This window comes from Balaenoptera borealis (assembly GCF_965194805.1).
Source record: "Balaenoptera borealis genome assembly, chromosome: 1".
In the NCBI taxonomy this organism is placed as follows: Eukaryota; Metazoa; Chordata; class Mammalia; order Artiodactyla; family Balaenopteridae; genus Balaenoptera; species Balaenoptera borealis.
Window position 1 is genome coordinate 192215422 of NC_138860.1, and position 18926 is coordinate 192234347.

An 18926-nucleotide genomic window follows, 5' to 3' on the forward strand; every position below is an offset into this window, starting at 1 on the left:
TCCCCACTAGCTGGGGGAGATTTTCAGCTTTGAGAACTGAAAGGTAGAGGCCTCGCGAGGGTGGCTGCCACGTGGCCCTCCCTCCCCCTCCCCCATGGGAGCCTTGGCGGGGACATCACAGTCCCATCACGGGCTGGGGGCCTCAGCTCCTAGCGCCAGGGCCCCGGGGGCGGAGCCTGCACACGATGTCAGCACTGGGGCGGAGCCTGCACACGATGTCAGCACTGGGGCAGAGCCTGCACACGATGTCAACACTGGGGCGGAGCCTGCACACGATGTCAGCACTGGGGCGGAGCCTGCACACGATGTCAGCACTGGGGTGGAGCCTGCACACGATGTCAGCACTGGGGCGGAGCCTGCACACGATGTTAGCACTGGGGGCGGAGCCTGCACCGACTCTGTGTAAGATGTGGGTCAGCGGCGTGCCTGGCCTGCCCAGCACTCGTGAAATGAGGGCCCTTCCCCCTCTGGGGTCCCTGACGGGAGAGGATGTGGACCCCTGACCCCATGGCTATCGGGATTTCCTACAAAGAAGATGACTGTGGCTCCAGGGCTACCTATGGCCCAGGAGGTCTCGCTCTGAGTCTTCCAAGCTTTTGCTCAGCTGCTGGGGCCGCAGCCCAGAGAGGCAGTATCCTGAGGCCAGCAGCCCCCCAGGAGGCCTTTGGGTCTGACTGTTCCAGTGCCCAGGGTGGAGAACGAGCCAGGCTGCCAGGGACGAGTGGGCAGTGCCCGCTGCCCGCCCTTCCCTCCTGGGGCCGCAGGGAATGTGGGGGGTGGAGGGAAGGGGCACAACAGCTCTCCTTTCTTCTCCGGCCCTGGCATCCGGCTGACCCATCACTCACTGCAGGGTCCCACGGGTGCCCGGTCCAGCCGGCGGGCAGCTGGGAAAGGTCTCGCTGACCTTGGATGGTGCAGCGGCTGTGAGTGGGCCTGAGGACAGAGGCTCCTCTGTGCCGGGGGCCTGGAGGTCCAGGCCGGGGGGGCGGTCCGCAGATGGGCACGGGGGCGGCTTGGGGGCCAGGGTGCCGAGTGGAGCTGGCTGTCTCTCTGGCCCATGGGGGTGGCTTTGCTGAGCAGGACGCTCAGTTCAGGGAGCACAGGGTCACTCCTCTTGTGCCCCAGGGAGCAAATGGTTGTTACCTGCTATGAAGCACCTGCTGTGTGCTGGACCCCCGCCTCACCTTCTTGAATTCTTACAGAAACTCCCTAAGGTGTCAATGTCATCATCCCCATTTAATCCAGAGGTCAAGTGTTTGTGCTTTGTCACCTGGCTCGTGAATGGCCCGGCCAAGATGAGAGCCCAGGTCTGTCTGACTCCAAAGCCCAGGGCCCCTCTCATAATTAGGGACTTTTTCAGGTTTCCAAACAGGTAAAGAATTTTTTTAAATGCGTGTTATCTGCTCCAATTGAGATTCAAAACATTATAGGCATTTTGGCGTGGATACATCTCCCACCATAATCAATAGAAATCTGGACAAAACGACTAGAAGCAACCATTTTAAGCATTGGACAACAGGTGGCTGAGAAGAGGGGGGGGAAAGGAGCCAATGAGGTGAACCCTACGCCTGCCCAGCTTTCTTCTAAAAGGCAGAACCAAACAGAGCACAGTGGCCTCGCTGAGCTGAGGAGACAGAGATGGGGTTCAGGGAGGCCGAGGGGACTGGGACTTGTGGGCAGAGCCCTGGAGGGGAGGCACTGATGCCAAGAAGGATCTCCAGCCGAGTCTGGTCAAATGCTATGCTGTGCGTGTGTAGAGTGGGATCCGGGAAGCCAGGTAAAGAACAGCTCCTAGCATTCACATGGGCTGAGAGACGCTTGAAAGCCAACTACCAGGATGACAAGGCCTCGTGGACCGCATGGCATTGGATGGAGATCAAAGAAGGCTACTTCTTGGGTGTGGGGTAAGCTAACCTTGGGGTGAAGGCTCTTCTACACCTGACACGTCAGAGCTTTGAAACAAGACTCGCAAAGACCAAGCTGGCCTCCAAGTTGTTAACTGCCCGTTAGCACAAAACTCAAGATTCTTAAAAGAAGGCCAACAAGATCTAGGGTCTCAACAATTTTGCATTTATAGCCTCCAGCACCCAATCAAACGTTACTAGACATGTGAGGACGCAGGACCACGTGACCAAGCAGAAAAAGCAGCTAACAGAAAGAGACCCAGAAATGACATAGATGATGGAATTAGCAGATAAGCATTTAAAACAGATATTATGATATTTAAAATGGATAACAAACAAGGGCCTACTGTATAGCACAGGGAACTCTGCTCAATATTATGTAACAGCCTAAATGGGAAAAGAATTTGAAAAAGAATAGATACATATATATGTATAACTGAATCACTTTGCTGTACACCTGAAACTATCACAACGGTGTTAATCAACTATGCTCCATATAAAATAAAAAGTTAAAAAAGCCCCAGATTTTATAACTATTCTGAGGATATAAAAGGAGCCTTGACCATAATCAAAAGAGAAAGTGTAATACTGAATCAAATGACAAATCTAAAGACAAAAATATACAAGATATGAAAATTTAAAAATGTACTGGATGGAATTAACAGCAGATTAGACACTACAGAAGGAAAGATCAGGGAACTTGAAGACAGGACAGCATATGCTATCCAAACTAAAGCACAGAGAGAAAAAAGCCTGGGAAAAATAAGCAGAGACTTGCTGATCTGTGAACTGATATCAAGAAGTCTAACTGTATGTGTAATCAGAGGCCCAAAATGGTGAGGGGGAGAACATTTGTTAATTTAAAAAGTGGCTGAAAATTTTCCCAATGGGATAAACCCTCAAGTCCACAGATCCAAAAGCCTCAATGACCTCAAAACAGCGTGAATACAAAGAAAACCACACCAGGACACACAACAATCAAAGGGCTAAAAACCAATAATAGAAAATCTTGAGAATAACTGCTGATCTATATCAGAAACACTGCAAGCTGAGAACACTGGGACATCTTTAAAGTGATGAAGGAAAACAAAACTCAGCCAAGATATCCATTTCTAGCAAAATGTCTTTCAAGAATGAAAGTGAAATCAAGACATTTTAGGACAAAACCTGGGAGAATTCATCACTAACAGACCTGCACTACTACCATAAATGTCAAAGGAAGTTTTTTGGGCCATAAGAAAATGATAAGAGATGTAAATTCAGGTCTGCACGAAGCATAGAAGCCCACTGGAAATTGTAAATATGTGGATAAATATGACATTTTTTTTTCTGTGTGTTTTTTTTTAAAGATTTTTTTTTGATGTGGACCATTTTTAAAACATCTTCATTGAATTTGTTACAACATTGCATCTGTTTTGTTTTGTTTTTTTGGCCCTGAGGCATGTGGGATCTTAGCTCCCTGACCAGGGATCAAACCCACACCCCCTGCATTGGAAGGTGAAGTCTTAACCACTGGGCCGTGAGGGAAGTCCCTCTATGTGTTTTAAACAGATTCTTTTCAAGATAATAGACTATTTAAAACAAAAATAATGACAGTGCACTATGGAGTTTTTAACATATGTAGAAGTAAAATATAATAAAAACCCAAAAGATAGGAAGAGAGCACAGAAATATACAGTTGTAAAGTTCATATATTTTACATGAGGTGATATACTGTCACTTGAAGATAGATACTGATAAATTGAAGATAAAGCCTAATCCAATACTTAGTAATAAAAATCTCAGCCATATAGGAATAGAAGGAACTTGCTCATCCCGGTAAAGGGCATCTACAGCTGACATCATACCTGATGGTGAAAAACTGAGACTTTCTCCTCCATCTCTGGAACGAGGCAAATGTGTTCACTTTCACCACTGCTATTCAGTGTTGCTCCTGGCCAGAGCAATGCGGCAAGAAAAATCAATAAAAGCATACATTTTGGAAAGGAAGAAGTCTAACTGTTTCTCTCTCTGTCTCTCTGTCTCTGTCTCTGTCTCTCTGTCTCTGTCTCTGTCTCTGTCTCTGTCTGTCTCTCTGTCTCTGCCTCTGTCTCTGTCTCTGTCTCTCTGTCTCTGTCTCTCTGTCTCTCCCCCATCCCCCCCTCTGCCTCCCTTGCTTCCCAGAGGAAACCACTACTTTGAATTTGGTGTTTATCCAACTCATGCATGTTTTTGCTCTTTTCCGACACATGTGTGTCACCATAAATAGTCTACAGTGTGGTTCCTTGAACTTCTAAACTCTGTAAATTGTAGCAGGCAGAAGGCCTGTACTCATGGGCTCCACGCTGGATGGGTCCTGGCAGGGCTCGGGCAGCTGAGTGTTGGAGGGTGGGACCACCCCAGATGCCTGCAGCAAGGCCAGGCTGGGGGCCCTGAGCTCGCCCTGGGCCCATAGGCCCCCCTGCTCCTTCCACCCCCTGATTCCAGCCTGGACGCCATGGGGGAAGGGCTCTTCCACGGGCAGGCTGGATGGCCTGGGGGCGGGCACAGTGGCGGTGGGGACCAGCCTCGCCAGCCTGGGCAGAAAGTGCTTGAAGGTGGTCCAGGGCCTCCAAGACTTTGAGCTTCGTGATGGACCCTTTCCGCAAGGCAGGGGTGGGCGGGACACACTGTTTTCGAAAAATTATTGAATTGAGCTATAATGTACATAAAGCAAGATTGCCCCTTTAACATGTACAATTAGATGAGTTTTCAACAAATGCGTAGCTGCGTAAACACAATCACGATAGGGAACACTACATCATCCCAGGCGGCTCCTCACGCCCTTGGCAGTCAAGCCACTGTCCCCAGCCCCAGCCCCGGGCACTCATTGGCGGCCTCCTCGTTCTCGTGCTCGGGAATCCCGGGGCCTGCAGCCTCCTCCACGGGGCCTGGTGGTGAGCGCTGGCTGCGAGTTTTGTTGGGTGCATCAGCAGTGGCTCCTTTACTGAGGAGTGGAATTCCTTCCTTGGGTGCCCCACAGATGGTTTTCGGAGACAGACTATACAGACGACGGCCGGCCAGACATGAAAGAGGACTTAGACCTCTGCCCCATGATGGACGGGAGACAGCTCAGGCAGCTAAACCAGAAGCCCCAAACCAGCCGGCCAGATCGGCCAAGGCCTGGTCAGGTCAGGCAGCTCAGTTTGGCCCCTGCTTCCAACTCAGGACCAGCCAGAGAAAGCCAGGTGTGACCCCAACCGATCCCGTGGGGCGTCCCCATTATAGTCAGTGCCTGCAGATCCCCCAGGCCCTCAGCCCCCATCAGGGCACACCCGGAACACCCCCCTTTCCGCCATGAAGCTCCCCCACTCCTCTGCCCACGTTTGAGTCTCTGCAAGTGCAGGCCTGGCCACGTCAAGCTCTGAGTAAATGGCCTTGGCCTCTTTGCATGGTGAGGGGTCTCCCTTTATTTCCACGGTTTACATGCTCACTCACCAGTGGATAACCTTCGGGTTCTGTCCAGCTCAGGCTGTGATGCATACGGCTGCTGAGAACAGGGACACACAGAGGTTTGTGTGGCGGCATGTTTTCAGTTCACTGCCTTTTAGAGGCCGCCTCCTGCTCTGGATCGACTCTAAGGCCTGGTGGGCTCAGGAGTCCGGGCGCCACAGCTGGATCCCAGGAGAGAAGAGCTGACCCCCTCCCTTGGGGCTTTGGGTGGGCCCAGGCCCTCTGCGGGGCCTCAGCGGGCAAGCCCGGGCTTCCCCGCCTTGTAGCCGTGGAGTTCCGCCCTCTCTGCCCTGGAACTCTGGAGCAGAGCCCGCCTCGCTTCCCTGCACTGGGTGTGAGTTTGGGGAGGGAGCTGCCAGGCGGTGTTGGGTGCAGCACCCTTCCCCTCACGGGGCCGCAGCCCGGGCTGTGGCTGGAAGCCGCCGCCCACCCCAGAATCCCCCCCTCAGCATCTTCTTCTCCTGGGCGCCTCTCTCTGGTCCCTTTGTCCCCCAAAAGCCAGCCTGCGTCTGGCCATTTTACCCTGAATTAGGACACTTCTCAGTTTTGGGGAGACTTTTGCTGTCCCGAGACATAAGTTAAGGATTCTCAGAATAGCTTCTCTGCAAATAACTGACAGTCTCACTTGGCCCAGAATGAATCTGAAGGGGAATTCAAAAGCATCTCTTTTCCCAGAAAACAGATTTCTCATTGACACATTTTTCTCCTGTTGATTTTTTCCCCCTTGTTTCCAAAATGGAGCTTTTCCCTCGATCCTTTGTGCCAGGAGCTGGGCTTCAGGGAGACACAGTCTGCTTGTCAGCTTGTTCTGTGTATCTCTGCTCGCTTTTCCTCTAGGGTCTGCCTGACAATAGGGCTCTTATCAGACAGGCTCGTGTCCCCTCAGGGGAATACGGAGAAAGGCTGCTGGGCTGAACAAAGGTGGGAGGGCTGGTCCCCTCCGGCAGCCCAGCTGGGAGCTCGGGGAGGGTGTGACGGGGTGTGCTGGAGACCAGCACTCAAGCTTTTGGAGGTGTGGCCATGCATCTGTTCTGTGATTTACATCATTTGTCCTCCGAGAACGGAAGTGTATTTCCCAAAGTTTCTCTGTGCCCGGAGCTCTGGGGCGAACCCCACACCTGAACACGGGCTTCAGATCGCAGGATGTCAGTCACACCAGGGAGGAAATCACCTTGAAATGTTTACCTGATTCCCCCAACCAATCCCTCCCTGGGAACATGCACTTACTTGACTGTGTGAAGAAAGTAAAAACGCTCAGTGCCCAGATTTAGGTCCAGGAATCCTGTTCCAAGATCAACTGCAGTTCCTTCCCTTTGGCGGCTCCTGGCACTGCTGTTTAGGGACACGAAGCCTTTCTCCCTCCCGTTACCTCCTCAGAGTATGTTCAGACCCCTCCGGAGGCACTGGAGTTCCCAGAATCCATGTTGAGTGAGGGTCCTTACAGCAAACCATCCATCCATCCATCATTTGTCCATCCATCCATCCATCATCCACCCACAAATCCATCCAACTACCCATCCACCTATCCACCCATCCATCATCCATCATCCATCCACCAACCATCCGTCCATCCATCCACCCATCCATCCATCCATCCATCCATCATCCATCCACAAATTCATCCATCCACCCATTCATCCGTCTATCCACCATCCATCCATCCGTTCATCCATCCATCAATTCATCCATCATCCATCACACATCAATCCACACATCCATTCATCCATCCACGCATCCATCCATCCATCATCCATTCATTCCTTCATTTCTTTGTGCAAGCTGCCTTCTACTGAGTGTTTCAAGCCAGGCTTTGGGGATGGAGAAATAAATCAAGTCACTTTCCGTCTTCACAGTCCCCACATCCAGTGCATGTAAGAGTTTCTGACTCTGTGAACAGAGAGAGGTTAAGGGGCTCCTGCATGTTCTGGGAGCCTGAGATGTCATCTGTGGGGGAGACTCTGGACCCCAGGCGCTTGAAAGCCATGGAGAGAAGGGAGATGCTGCCCGATTTCTGTTTGACATGAAATCTTGTTTTCTTCCTGCCTTAAGCGTCTGGGGGAGGACCATGGGCCGTCGTGGCGTGGGCGGGTTGTTTTGTCAGAGAGGCACCTCATCGGGGCTCTTTGGGTGAGGAGGGTGCCGCCCACCTCACCTCTGTGCTCTGGGGAGGATCGGCCACTGGTGTGAGAGTCCTCAGAATTTGAGAGCAATCTCCTGTGGCTTGAGTGGGTGAGGGTGGTGTGTAAAGGGGGGGACAAGGAGCTTTGGGGATGGAGAGGAGGCCGGGACTGTGGGCCAGGGAAGAAGTTACCTGTGGGATTGCTCAGCAGTGAGTCAGCAGTGGAGGTCTTGCTTATGAGCAGGTGTCAGGCAACATAAATGTCATCTACGGAAGCCCCACCTGGAGATGCTGGAAGGCCAGCCACTGGCGTCAACTCTCCAGGGAAGCTGCCTTTGTCGTGACGACCCTCCAGCACCCAAAACTCCCAGCCGAGGGTTTTCCAGACATGCCACCTCCGGCCTGGCACCCTCCAGGTGTGTCCACCTCCAGGCAGGGCTGCCCCTGAACATGCCTGTGTTGGAGGAGCGGGGGGTGCGGGGAGTCTGCCAGCAGGAGGTAGCAGGGAGAAGTCCGGGAGAAGTACAGGGACCCGGGCCGGGGTGGGGGCTATTTGTATGGGGCAGGCGAGGCTGGCCCAGAGGCTTCAGGCCTAGAGGACACCTGAGTGACACCAATTAACCTCTGTGTCACCAGAAAGTAGAGTGGAGACACCCGTGGGTGAGAGGGTTTGGGGACCCCCCCCCGGGTGGTCCCACAAGGCCTAATTCGGCACGGAGCATTCGCCCTTTGTAGTTTAATGATTCAAGGCCTCTCGGTCAGAGCAGAATCAGGTTGGGGGGGCCCCGGTGAAGAAGGTCCCCAAGAAGGAATACTCAGAAGGAGGGGTGCCCTGGGGGGCTGGGTCGGCTCCCCCTGCAGCCTGGGCATTTGCTCAGCCTCTGTCCTTCTGGCGACCACCCGTGGGGCAGGCTCAGGCCTTGTTTGGGGGCAGCGTGAGGGGGGCATGCCCAGCTGCTGTGGAGGGCTGGCTAGAGTGGAGGTCCACTCTCAGGAGGGGCAGATTTGGGGCTGGCCTTCCACGATGGGTTCCTCCACCACCAACAGGCCCTGGACAAGAGTTCATGGGGGCAGCCTCTGGGGGCAGGCACACGTGAGGGTGGGCACACCTGGGGCAGGCACACGTGAGGGTGGGCACACCTGGGGCAGGCACACGTGAGGGTGGGCACACCAGGAGGGTGCCATGCCTGGAGGTGGGCCCACCTGGAGGAGGTCACACCTGGAGGACATACCTGGAGGTCACCCTGCCTTGAGGTGGGCACACCTGGAGACCACCACTCTCACTGCAAGGCCATCCAGGGTAGTCGGTGCCCTCTCTGAGCTTGTTCTTTTCTGGAAAACGGGAACAGCAAGGGGACCTGCCCTGGTGGTGGTGTCGGGAAGATGGCACGGGGGGCTCTCCATCAGGACTGGTGGAGAACCCCGCCACGCCCCAACTCTTAAGTCCGTCGTCCCCCGCCCTCCCCAGAGGCCTCTGTTCTCCCTGAATGAAGCATGAGGGCACGGAGGCTTAGAAAAGCACACAGATTTATTGCATATCAATCTCATGTATAAATTCATTGTAGCATCGGAAAGATTACATTTGGTATACAGTCCTAGACTACAGCATCAACCTCAAAATCAGCTTCTCCTAGGCTTCATCTTAAAGACATTTCTCTACACAAGTACATTTGTCTTTATCACAAGCATCAAAATGAAATCTGCAGAATCGCTCTCTGAATGATTCCTACACTTGGTGTCTTTTTTATTTCCTTCTCCCACAGCGATTTCCGTATGAATTAAGAACTGCATCTTCCACGTGGGCAGTTCGGGACTTCTAGTCTTGAGGATGTAGACCCTAATCACATATTCAATAAGTGCATCTACGGGATTTTCCTTTTTGTAAAAATTTCACGAACAGACACGATAATGACTGCTACACACGAGCCATGCACAGTTTACTTAGAACAGAAGCAATTTACAATCGGGGGACGTGGGACACACACCAGCCTCCTTCTCAATGGTTTTTTAAAAAAACATTATATGAAAACCAGACATTTACATTTGATTTCTTTTTCAACATTATATAGCTCTAAAAGAAAAAAAAAAACAGAAACCGAATCTGTAATGTAACAATGGTGAAGGGTGCACGGACGCACAGGTTTGGCGTGTCACCAGCGTACACACACAGATGCTTTCAGTGCCGTCTTCTGACACGGGGCTCAGCTTCCCTCGTCTGGAACAGAGCAGAGGATGCAAAATGCACGGAAAGGAACCTTTAGGGTTACTTTGTTCACCAGTGAATTGCACATTTGGAAACTCAAGCTGCCTTTTCATTTCATCTTCTTTTATGTTTTTCCAAAAGTGGTAATATGAATCAGTGACAGAAAAGAAATAAAACAAAAACACTGGAATGGCAGGAGAAAAGGATCGCTCCTTGGAATAACGCGAGGACGTCTTAGTCACAGTATCACTCATTGCTACAGAGACACAGTTTCATGGCTTTTGAGACCCGGCTGACCTCCACCGACCAGGAGCAGCTGTATCTTCGCGTCCCCAGCCGGGAGGGGAGCGAGGTGCCCGGCTCCCTGTCCGTCCCCCTACCCCGGGCAGCAGTGCGGGGTGCTCTCCCGGGGGGGTGCTGCCCCTCGCCCCTCCCCCAGGACAGCACAGTGAATACAGCTCAGTAGATTTCAGTCACTTGGGCGGGGGCGCCGGGGCACAGGGGCTGCATAATCCAGTGCTTCGAGGCTTCCGGGCTAACACGAGGGATGTGTATTCAGGCAAGTGCTTTGTGAACTGAGGAAGCAGCCAGCACAGAGAAGGCCAAGGGCCCTCAGGGTTTTCAGGGCCAATCAGGGTCGGAACACACTGGCTGCACTCTTGGCTTTGCGCAGGAAGGCCACGTGGGCCGGGCCGGCTCTCAGGCTCACCCCATCCACTCATCCGCACCCCAGGGTCCCAGGCCGGATGCAGGAACGCACGCCCCTGGGTTCAGATCGGGGGGCTTCTGGGTCCCACTCATGAAGGGCTGGCTGGCCAAAGCGTTGGCAGCCCTGGGATCCTTCCTACCCGATAGTCCTGGGAATGAGAGGGTGTTGGTCTGCGGGGGACTGGGGTTTGAGGGGCGGAGGAGGGAAGGGTGAGGAGGCTTTCTTTCGAATTTCCATTTGGGGGTAAGTGTCCACAGTCCAAAGAGGGAAGCAGTAGAGGCTGGACCGAAGGGCCCTGGCCCCGGGCACACCTGGCCCAGTGGGACACCTAGTTCACAGCCCTGACCCTGGCCACCCGGCCACGGACACAGTGGTCAGCCAGCCAGCTGCCTGCTGCGTCTGCGCTCCGAAGCTGGGATCTCGGAATTCTCCAGCCCAGGCTCCCTGGCTCCCAGACCCCAACCCCAGAGGGTCCCCCGGCACGTGGAGGCGTCTGGGCCTGAGCAAGCGGCTGGTGCTGGAGCCCGGGGGGCAGAGAAGGACCGGAGACGGGGCAGCTCGCTGTGGTTGGGAGCAATGCTAAGCTTCGAAACCGGGCTTCACGGACACACCAGGCATAGGACGTAAGTGCTCTCTTTGTCCAGGGGTACAAGGGCAGACCGCCCCCCCCACCCCCCAAGGCCTACCAAGTGCTCAGGCCAGAGGAGAAACTGGGCTTGCTCTAATCGTTTTCAGAGGGACAAGAAAATAGGATTTAAAATGTGCAACCGGGGTTCTTGGGGAAGGGGAAGAAAAGAAGGAAAGGGAAGAGATAATGTTTAAGAAGATCGCCCATAAAAGTCTGACCGTGACGGTCACAGAGAGGCCAGAGGTCAACGGCAGGGCCGGGCCGCAGGGAACAGACCCTCGGGTCTCCCCCAGCCCAAACGTCTTGTTTTGCACTGAGAGAGTCATATCGCAAAAAAAAGCACACACCTTATTCTTTAGCAGAAGAAATCATATAATTTGGGTTTACAGAAATGGGGAGTTGGTATCTGAGGTTGACTTTTCAAAGGGGTCCCATCTCGACGGAGGGGAAGTTGGAAATCCTTACACACCAGGCGGGTCTGGCCGAGGCGGGTCTGGCCGAGGCGGGTCGAGGGTGCCTACGAGCTGGTGTGAGCCGTTGGGTCTGCAAATCCTCACGGGTGTGGCCGCGGCCCCGCTCCTCCACCAGCAGCGTCTCCGGCTGCCCTGGGGCGACCTTCCAGCCGGCGCCCACGTGTGAGGTGCTCTGAGCCTGTTACCTTGACTGGATCTGGGAAAGGCCAGAGCCCTTTCACGGGGACCCGCAGGTCTGTGCGTCCCTGGGGACTCCCCACCGCAGGTCTCCAGCGCGAGGCTGGACCCCCAGTGCCCAGGTGGACGATTGTCTTGGCCTGGAGTGGCCGGACGGTTGGCCGCTCCACAGCCGTTTGTATTTTCACACTTTTTTTAGGGCAACTTGGGAGATTTTTTTTTTTTTCCTCTTCTTCTCAGGATGCTATTCTTCTTTTTATCTTCCAAACAAGAAAAGAAATAAATAGAGCACTTGTCTTAAATGCAACCGAAACTCAAATTTAACAGAAACACATGATTGTCTGGAAAACGGGCAGCAGGATTTGTTGGGCGGGGGACGCGGGGTATTTGGCACATTCAAAACCGCCCCACTCCCTGGTTGTTGATCACACATCACACGACCTTATTACACGGTTTTGGTCCTTCACTAGATACTTATATTAACATTATTTCTTCACAATAAGAATGTCTAATGCCAAAAATACTGTTAAGGAAGAAATAAAATAAGAAAAGAAATGAATTAGAAAAAATTACAAGTTATATACAGATTAAGGTCAATTCCATCAGGGAAAACAAACGATTACTCGAAATTGGCCCCTATGGGAATAATTTAAAGCCCATCCGAGTGGAGAAGTAGCCTGGTCCCCCGGGAGGCGCCGTCCCCACGGGGCTCTGCTGCCTTTGCTCTTTGCGGTAGGTCGCGTCTGGACGCCCTTCGTTCTGGAGCCGGGTCCCGCCCGCCAGGAGCCCACACAAAGAGCGAAGTGGCAGTCGTGTCCTGGGGTGTCAGGTGCACGTGGAGCTTGGCGGCCTGGAGCGAGGGAGCCTTGGAGTGTGGCCCCCGGTGGCCCCCGAGGAGGCCCGCTTCCTTCCCCTTGTCCATCTGACCGGAGGTGGGTGAGGGTGAGGGCTGGAGATCCGAATGTGACCGGCAGGCCCTGCCTTCTGAAGGACGGTGGCGGGCGGGCTGGCGTGGGGCGGCCGAGGCACAGCCCTTGTGGGGAGAACATCGGGGGCCCAGCCACTGCTTCGACCGCCCCCATACAATTGGGAGTCCAGGTGGGGGCCGCGGGCACGAATCACATGGCACACAGTGACAGGCACATTTCCGAGTCCCAGCCTTGGGCCAGCCCAGGACACCGTATCTGATTCCTGGGTACAGTCTGCAACTGCTCACGGGAGTCGGCCCCCCGAACTCAGTTCTGCCCGGGGGAGGGGACCCCAGAATCACCTTGGCTTTACGAATACGGTCAGAGAGAGAAAATTTCTCCGCATCTACAGTATAAAGAACGCCCCCAAACGCAGTGCTGGTTCCCAGGCAGGTTTGGGTTTGCCAATAAGCTGAGATTTCAAAGCAATGCAAAATTACTTTTAAAAAACAATTGGCAAGTCACTTTTTGATTTTTTTTTTTTTTTTAAAAATACTGTCTATTTTTAAAACCACATGCTTAAATAGACTCTGTCGTCAATAAGATTACCAAAAGGGTCATTCTTGTAATTTTCATTATAAAAATCATCTGGGCGATTCCCTCTTTAGAGCACACCCAGCTGTCCGTTCCCTCTCGAGACCCCACGCGGGCGCCTGGGAGCGGCCCGCCGGCCTCAGTTTGGGGTTCAAATCCCGCCCTCGCCCACGGGCTTGACTCTGCGAAGCAGCCCCCTGCGCTGCGCCTAGACACTGTGAGCTGAACCATCTCGAACGCCGTCCTCAAGACCAATTCTTAGAGCCGGTGAAACCCTACGACGGCTCCAAGGACTCCGGGTTCTGAGTTTTCGTTGGAAAAGTTAAAGTTGAACCGTGGCGGGGGGCACAGACGCTGAGGAGAGGTCAGACGCAGGTGACAAGGGGTCTCCTCGGCCCCGGGCCGCTCCGGCTCCCCGAGGCCCTGGCCTCCATCTTCCGCAGCTGGGATTTCTGTTGGGATGTCGGGGGCCTGTGGTGGCCTCGCTTGGACTCTGACCCCAGCCCTTCCTGGGGTGGTCAGAGGTGGTTGATGGGGTTGAAGGCTCCGGACTCCGGCGTGGCTCCCGCCATGTTCAGCCAAGCATCCAGAGGGCTCTGGGAGGAGGTGTGGAGAGGAGCGTCCTCGGAAAGGGACAGCATCATTGCGTACGCCTGGTGGGAGAGAGGGCGGGGCACACCCGGGACGGGCAGGTGAGCGGTGTGGCCAGGGGTCCTGCAGACCCCAGGCCGGCCCCGTCCCCTCCCGGCCTCCCACCCGCTCTGGCTGGCCTCAGCTCCAGAGGTAGATGAGGGCAGAGGCGCGGGGGGCCGGGCCACAGAGGAGGAAGGCGCGGTGGGAGGAGCTCTGTCAGGCGCTTGTGCAGAGTGCCACCAAGACCCTCAGCCTCTTTGGGGCACTTCCCCCCTTGCAGTCGCCTCCGCATCCCCTGGTGATCAGCACGCATTCCCAGGCAAGCGTGCTCTTTGGGAGGGACTGGGAATGCTGGTAGTTATCGCTAAGACCCTGTCAACGAGGCTCAGGCCCTGCCTGGTGGGGCCTGTCCCCTGTGGATGACCATGGTGGCAGCACAGAGATATTCTGGGGAAACGATGTGCAGCGTTTCTGAGACGTGCCTCTGGCCTGGAGCCCGGCCTAGCCCACAGGGCGTGAGTAGACGGGACTGGGGGCCGCTCAGGGCAGGCGGTCTGGGGGGATGTCCGCCCGAGGTCACGCTCCGGACAGCATTAGTAAAAAGACGAAGACAGACACGCAAACGGCTTTTGCTGAGGCTCAGGTGGGCTGCAGAGAGCTGAGTGAAACCCCGAGCCCCCCAGACTGGAGAGAAGCAGGAGGCAGGCTCCTGAGACAGCTATGCTGAGGAACGAGACGTGCCCAGCCAGCCGGGTGCCCGCTGACCCCGTCACAGCTGCAGCTTGCAATCCTGACCCCCGACGGGGCAGCGTCCCTCGAGAAGACCCTGGGCTATCATCATCCCTGCTCGGGTAGAGGCAGAGAGAGGCCAGTGCAGCCTCGAGGGCAGGACACCTGCTGTGGACGCCTCCCTCCAGGGACGCGAGGACGGGGACCCACGTGTCCGCAAGCGCTGCGGGGGGGAGCGCCCCCGTGACGGTCCCGCTTGCGTTCATCTGCCCTCAACCTCTCCCTGCCCCACCCCGCTTGTGGGCAAGGGCAGTCATTTGGGGGTCTCTCTAGCCGATGCAATGGGCACGGGAGGTGTCCCCCAGGCAGACATGGGACGGCCACAGCGAGAGGCAAGGCTGTCCCTGGTGGAGGGGGCGCGGCTGCCGCCTGCCTTCCAGCCTGGGGAAGGTGAGGGGTGGGCTCTGGCGGGTACCTACCTGGTTCTTAGCCTGCCTGTACAGGGTCTGTTTTAAAGTCTCAGAATCTAAGGTGGAATTAAGCACATCTTTAACTTCAAATGCTTCCTCAGCTGCTCTGCGGAGATCCAGCCCCTTCCCAAAAGTCGGCATCGGCTCCAAAGCCAACAGACCTCCTGGGTGCTCCTCAACACACCTGCACCAACGACCGGAGAGGGGCCTGCCGTTAGCCGGTCTGGCCTCTCGCCACCTCTCTGACGCCCCACGGCTGGCTCCGTGCCTGCATGCACGCCACGGCACCTCCACGGGCCACATGCACGAGGAGACAGACACACGGACACGCGGACACCTGGACGGAAGCCACACGGATGCAGGAGAGCGACGGAGGGAGGGCACGGAAGGAGGTGGGCACGTGCACACACTGCAGGCAGCAGGCAGGGCGCTTGGGTCTCGGCGGTGGGGGGCAGCCGGGGACGCCTCGGTTCCCGAGAATCTGGGCGGCTCTGGAGAGGCCCGGGGCTCCTGCTCCCAGGACTCAGGGCTGGGAGGAAACGGGCCATCTCGGAAAGGCCTCCGGGATCTACGGGCCTCCCCCAGGAGGATCTTGGAATGCCGGCAGCATCCCTGGTGCCGAAAGGAGGCGGCGAGCAGTCGGGACCTGGGGGACGTGGCTGTGGTCCACCTGCTTCCAGAACTGTGGGTGCTCAGCCCCCACCGCTCACAGCCCGCTGGAGGCCAGATGTCACCACTCCGGGTTCTTCTGCAGGGCCGGACATGGCCCGTGGGCCCAGGACTAGCTCCCTCTCAGCCTTCCCCTCCCCCACTCTGCTTCCAGGCCTGGGGAAGCGTGTGTGTGTGTGTGTGTGTGTGTGTGAGTTTGGGGGGGGCCCTGACCCCCTTTCCTGGGGCCCGGCCTCCCCCTTGCCTGCACACAGAAGTCCCTGCAGTAGGAACGCCTGCTGGGAAGCAGGGTGAGCCCCGCTGGGTGGATGGCAGGTGTGGGAATGAGGCCCCCCGCAACGGTGCTTGGCCCCGCCCCCGCCCCTGCCCGGGTCCCCCGGCACGCGGGGCCCCCGGAGGGCCGGTGCCCACCTTCGGGTGTGGTCGAAGCCCACGGCCAGCGAGGCGGGCGGCACCTCCTCCTCCTCATCCGCGTAGGCGCCCTGGGGCTCAGGAGTGGGGGACGCGGTGTCGTCCTGCGACCTCCCCGCCAGGCTGTCGTCGTCCTCCAGCTCCTCCTCCTCGTCTTCCTCCACGTCCTCCGGCTTCCCGCCAGCCAGGCCCGGGCACTGGGGGGCACCGTCCAGGTCCTGGACTTCCGGCCTGAAATGACATGGAGGGAGTCGGCCACAGACGCCCGGAGGCCAGCGGGTCGGCTCCAGCGGCTTCAGCTCCTCCGCCCTCCCTGATGGACCCCCCGCCCCCTGCGAAGGCAGCCTGCCCGCCGCGGTCACTGAACCCTCAGAGCCGGGGTCCCGAGTGGCTCTTCCGCACCCTCGGCCTCGGCTGCCATCCTTGTGGAGGGAGTGACTCAGGCAGAGAAGGGTGACTGCCGAGGGCCGGGCAGGGGCTGGGCGGGGACCGCTTGGCGGCAGGGCTCCTGTCATGCCGGCGTGGACACCGGGCCACTCAGGGGTTCAGGGAAGGAAGCCACGGCCGGCCTGGTGGGGAAGGGGGCTCTGGGCTTGGGCACCGCACAAGGGGCGCCCTCGGGGAGGCTCCGAGCACGGGAGGTTTGCCGGCCCAGCCCTGATGGATGCCTGCTCCTCCCCGCCCGCCATGAGGGCACGAGGACGGGGCGGCCCCTCTGCAGACGGAGCGTCTGGGATCCAGGGTCCCGGACCATGCGGACCGGGCTGTTGTCAGCGATGGAAACCCGCCAGGGGAGTCTCTCCTGCAGCCCGGACCCCACCTCATCTCCCTCGGGGTCCCTGCAGCCGGGCGAGCCTTTCCCACCCCGGGTCCTCATGACTGAAAACAGAAAACAAGCAGTGAGGGAGAGGGTGCGCATTCTCTTCAGAAAATGTCACCAGCTTTGTCTGGTTCGTCTGCAAGTCTGTGACCAGGGGCTGTGGCCACAGGTGGGCTGGGCCCGAGGCCATCTGGGCAGGTGTCCGGCACGTGGGCAGAGGGGGGTGGGGAGGGCGAGGCACAGGCTTCCTGAGCCCGAGTTCAGAGCCCCCGGTCCCCACTCCTCCTGGACCCCACACGGCCCACGGAGTCTGTCCACTGCTGTCAGGGGACACTCGGGGTCCCGCTTGGGGCACCAAAGCGAGAGGATACGTCCCCCCCCGAGTGGTCACCACCTCCAAACTCAGAGAGGGTGGGGGGCCGGGCAGGGCTGGGGGAGACCCCGATGGCCCTGCTCTCGGCCGTCCCTGTCTTCACTTCTTCTCTTTCCACGGGGAAGTATACGGATGCTGAGAGCTGACCTGACCTCCAGGAAGGGCAGGACCCCAGCACGTTTCCCTCGTCACCGGGTGCACGCCCGTCCACCGCAGTGAGGCCCCCAGAGCCAGGTCCTGCCTCCCACTCTGGGTCTTGGCAGGGTCCCCTTGGACAGGGCTTGCCATCTCGGAGCCCACGCCCTCCTAGGGATGTGAGAACAGGCCCCACGCTGAGGGCTGATGCACAGTGCAGGTGGGGAGCCCTGGGCCCCGGGGCTCGGATCAACACGAAGCCCTGTGTGTCAGTTTAGCAAACCTGAGCTCTCTGTGCAGGTTTATACATGAGCCTCTCTCTGTAGGAGCAGCAGCCTTGAGCGCTTTGTCTCTGCGTCCCCAGCCCCGCCCTGCATAGAGGGTCTGCTCATTGGTGGGAGGCCTGCATCAAGCACCAGAGCTCACTGGGTGGGTACAGGGACGGACACGGCAGGGACAGAGCGGGGGTTCTGGCTGGAGACGGCTTCGGACAGAGGGGACACCAGGAGGAGTGTCCAGGCCTCCACACAGCTGCCTGGGGCGGGGGAGTCTCCCCGAGGCCACCGTACCAGAGCAGCACGGCTGCGGCTCAAACAGCGGGGAGCCGTCCCTCCCCGTCCTGGAGTCTAGACGCCCCAGATCCCGCTGTCACAGGGCTACTTCTCCTCCCGGCCCCTCCCCTGGACTCCAGTGGTCTGCTGGCGACGCTTGGGACTCCTTGGCTTGTGGACACATCACCCGATCTCTGCGTCGTCCTCACACGGTACCTCCCTGTGCGTGTGTGTATCCCAATCTCCCCGTTCTCTAAGGACGCCAGTCCTATCAGATATGGGCCACCCGACTCCAGTAAGACCTTATCTTAACTAATTACAACTTAAGACCCTATTTCCAAATAAGGTCACACTCTGAGGTGCTGGAGCTTAGGATCTCAACATAGGAATTTGGGGGGGACAGGATTCAGCCCAGGAGTTTCTGGGATTGTAGGGCCAGGAAGCCTGGCAGGCCCTGAATCCTCACCGACGGTCAAGAGAAAGACGCTGGTCCTGGAGGATGTTCGTATTGGCCCCTAACAGGACCGCCAACATCCTAACGCTTTCCGCACATTAGCCGACAAACGTCAACCGCGACCAGGGTCTCCACTTCCGACGACGACGTGCAGGAACCTCCAGCGGCCCCCGGCTCCCGGGATGCAGCGTCAGCAGGAGGGGCCAGCCGAGGGCCTGGGTTGGCAGGGTGGCTCTGCCCTGGCCTTCTGAGGGACGTGAGGCCAGTCTCCTCTGAGCGCCACCGACCACCGCCCAGGGGCCCTGGTTGAAGTGTTCTGCTCCGTGGGGTTAGGATGGTGCCGTCCCCTCTTCCCTCTGGGGACAACCCCTCTGTCTGCTGGCTCTCCTGGAGCGTCCTCCTCGTGGCTGCGAGCTGGGCCTGCCAGCCAAGCCTGAGGTGTGGGAGCCACCCCGGCACGGCCGCCCACCCCAGGGAGGATGCCCCGGGCATGTC

General features: G+C 57.2%; 1 protein-coding gene across 4 annotated transcripts in view; it reads right to left on the minus strand.

The window, feature by feature from the left end:
* Positions 1-9004: 9004 nt before the first annotated feature.
* PRDM16 (PR/SET domain 16) overlaps positions 9005-18926 on the minus strand; it is a 326349-nt gene continuing 316427 nt past the window's right edge. For 3 of the 4 annotated variants that reach the window (XM_082351362.1, XM_082351361.1, XM_082351364.1), the window contains 3 exons: positions 16099-16329; positions 15028-15202; positions 9005-13839 (listed from right to left, as the gene is read on the minus strand). In XM_082351362.1, coding sequence (XP_082207488.1) covers positions 13705-13839; positions 15028-15202; positions 16099-16329 — 541 coding nt within the window. In that variant the 3' untranslated portion in view covers positions 9005-13704. The remainder of the gene's footprint in view (positions 13840-15027; positions 15203-16098; positions 16330-18926) is intronic. The other variant, XM_082351363.1, reaches the window with a different exon arrangement.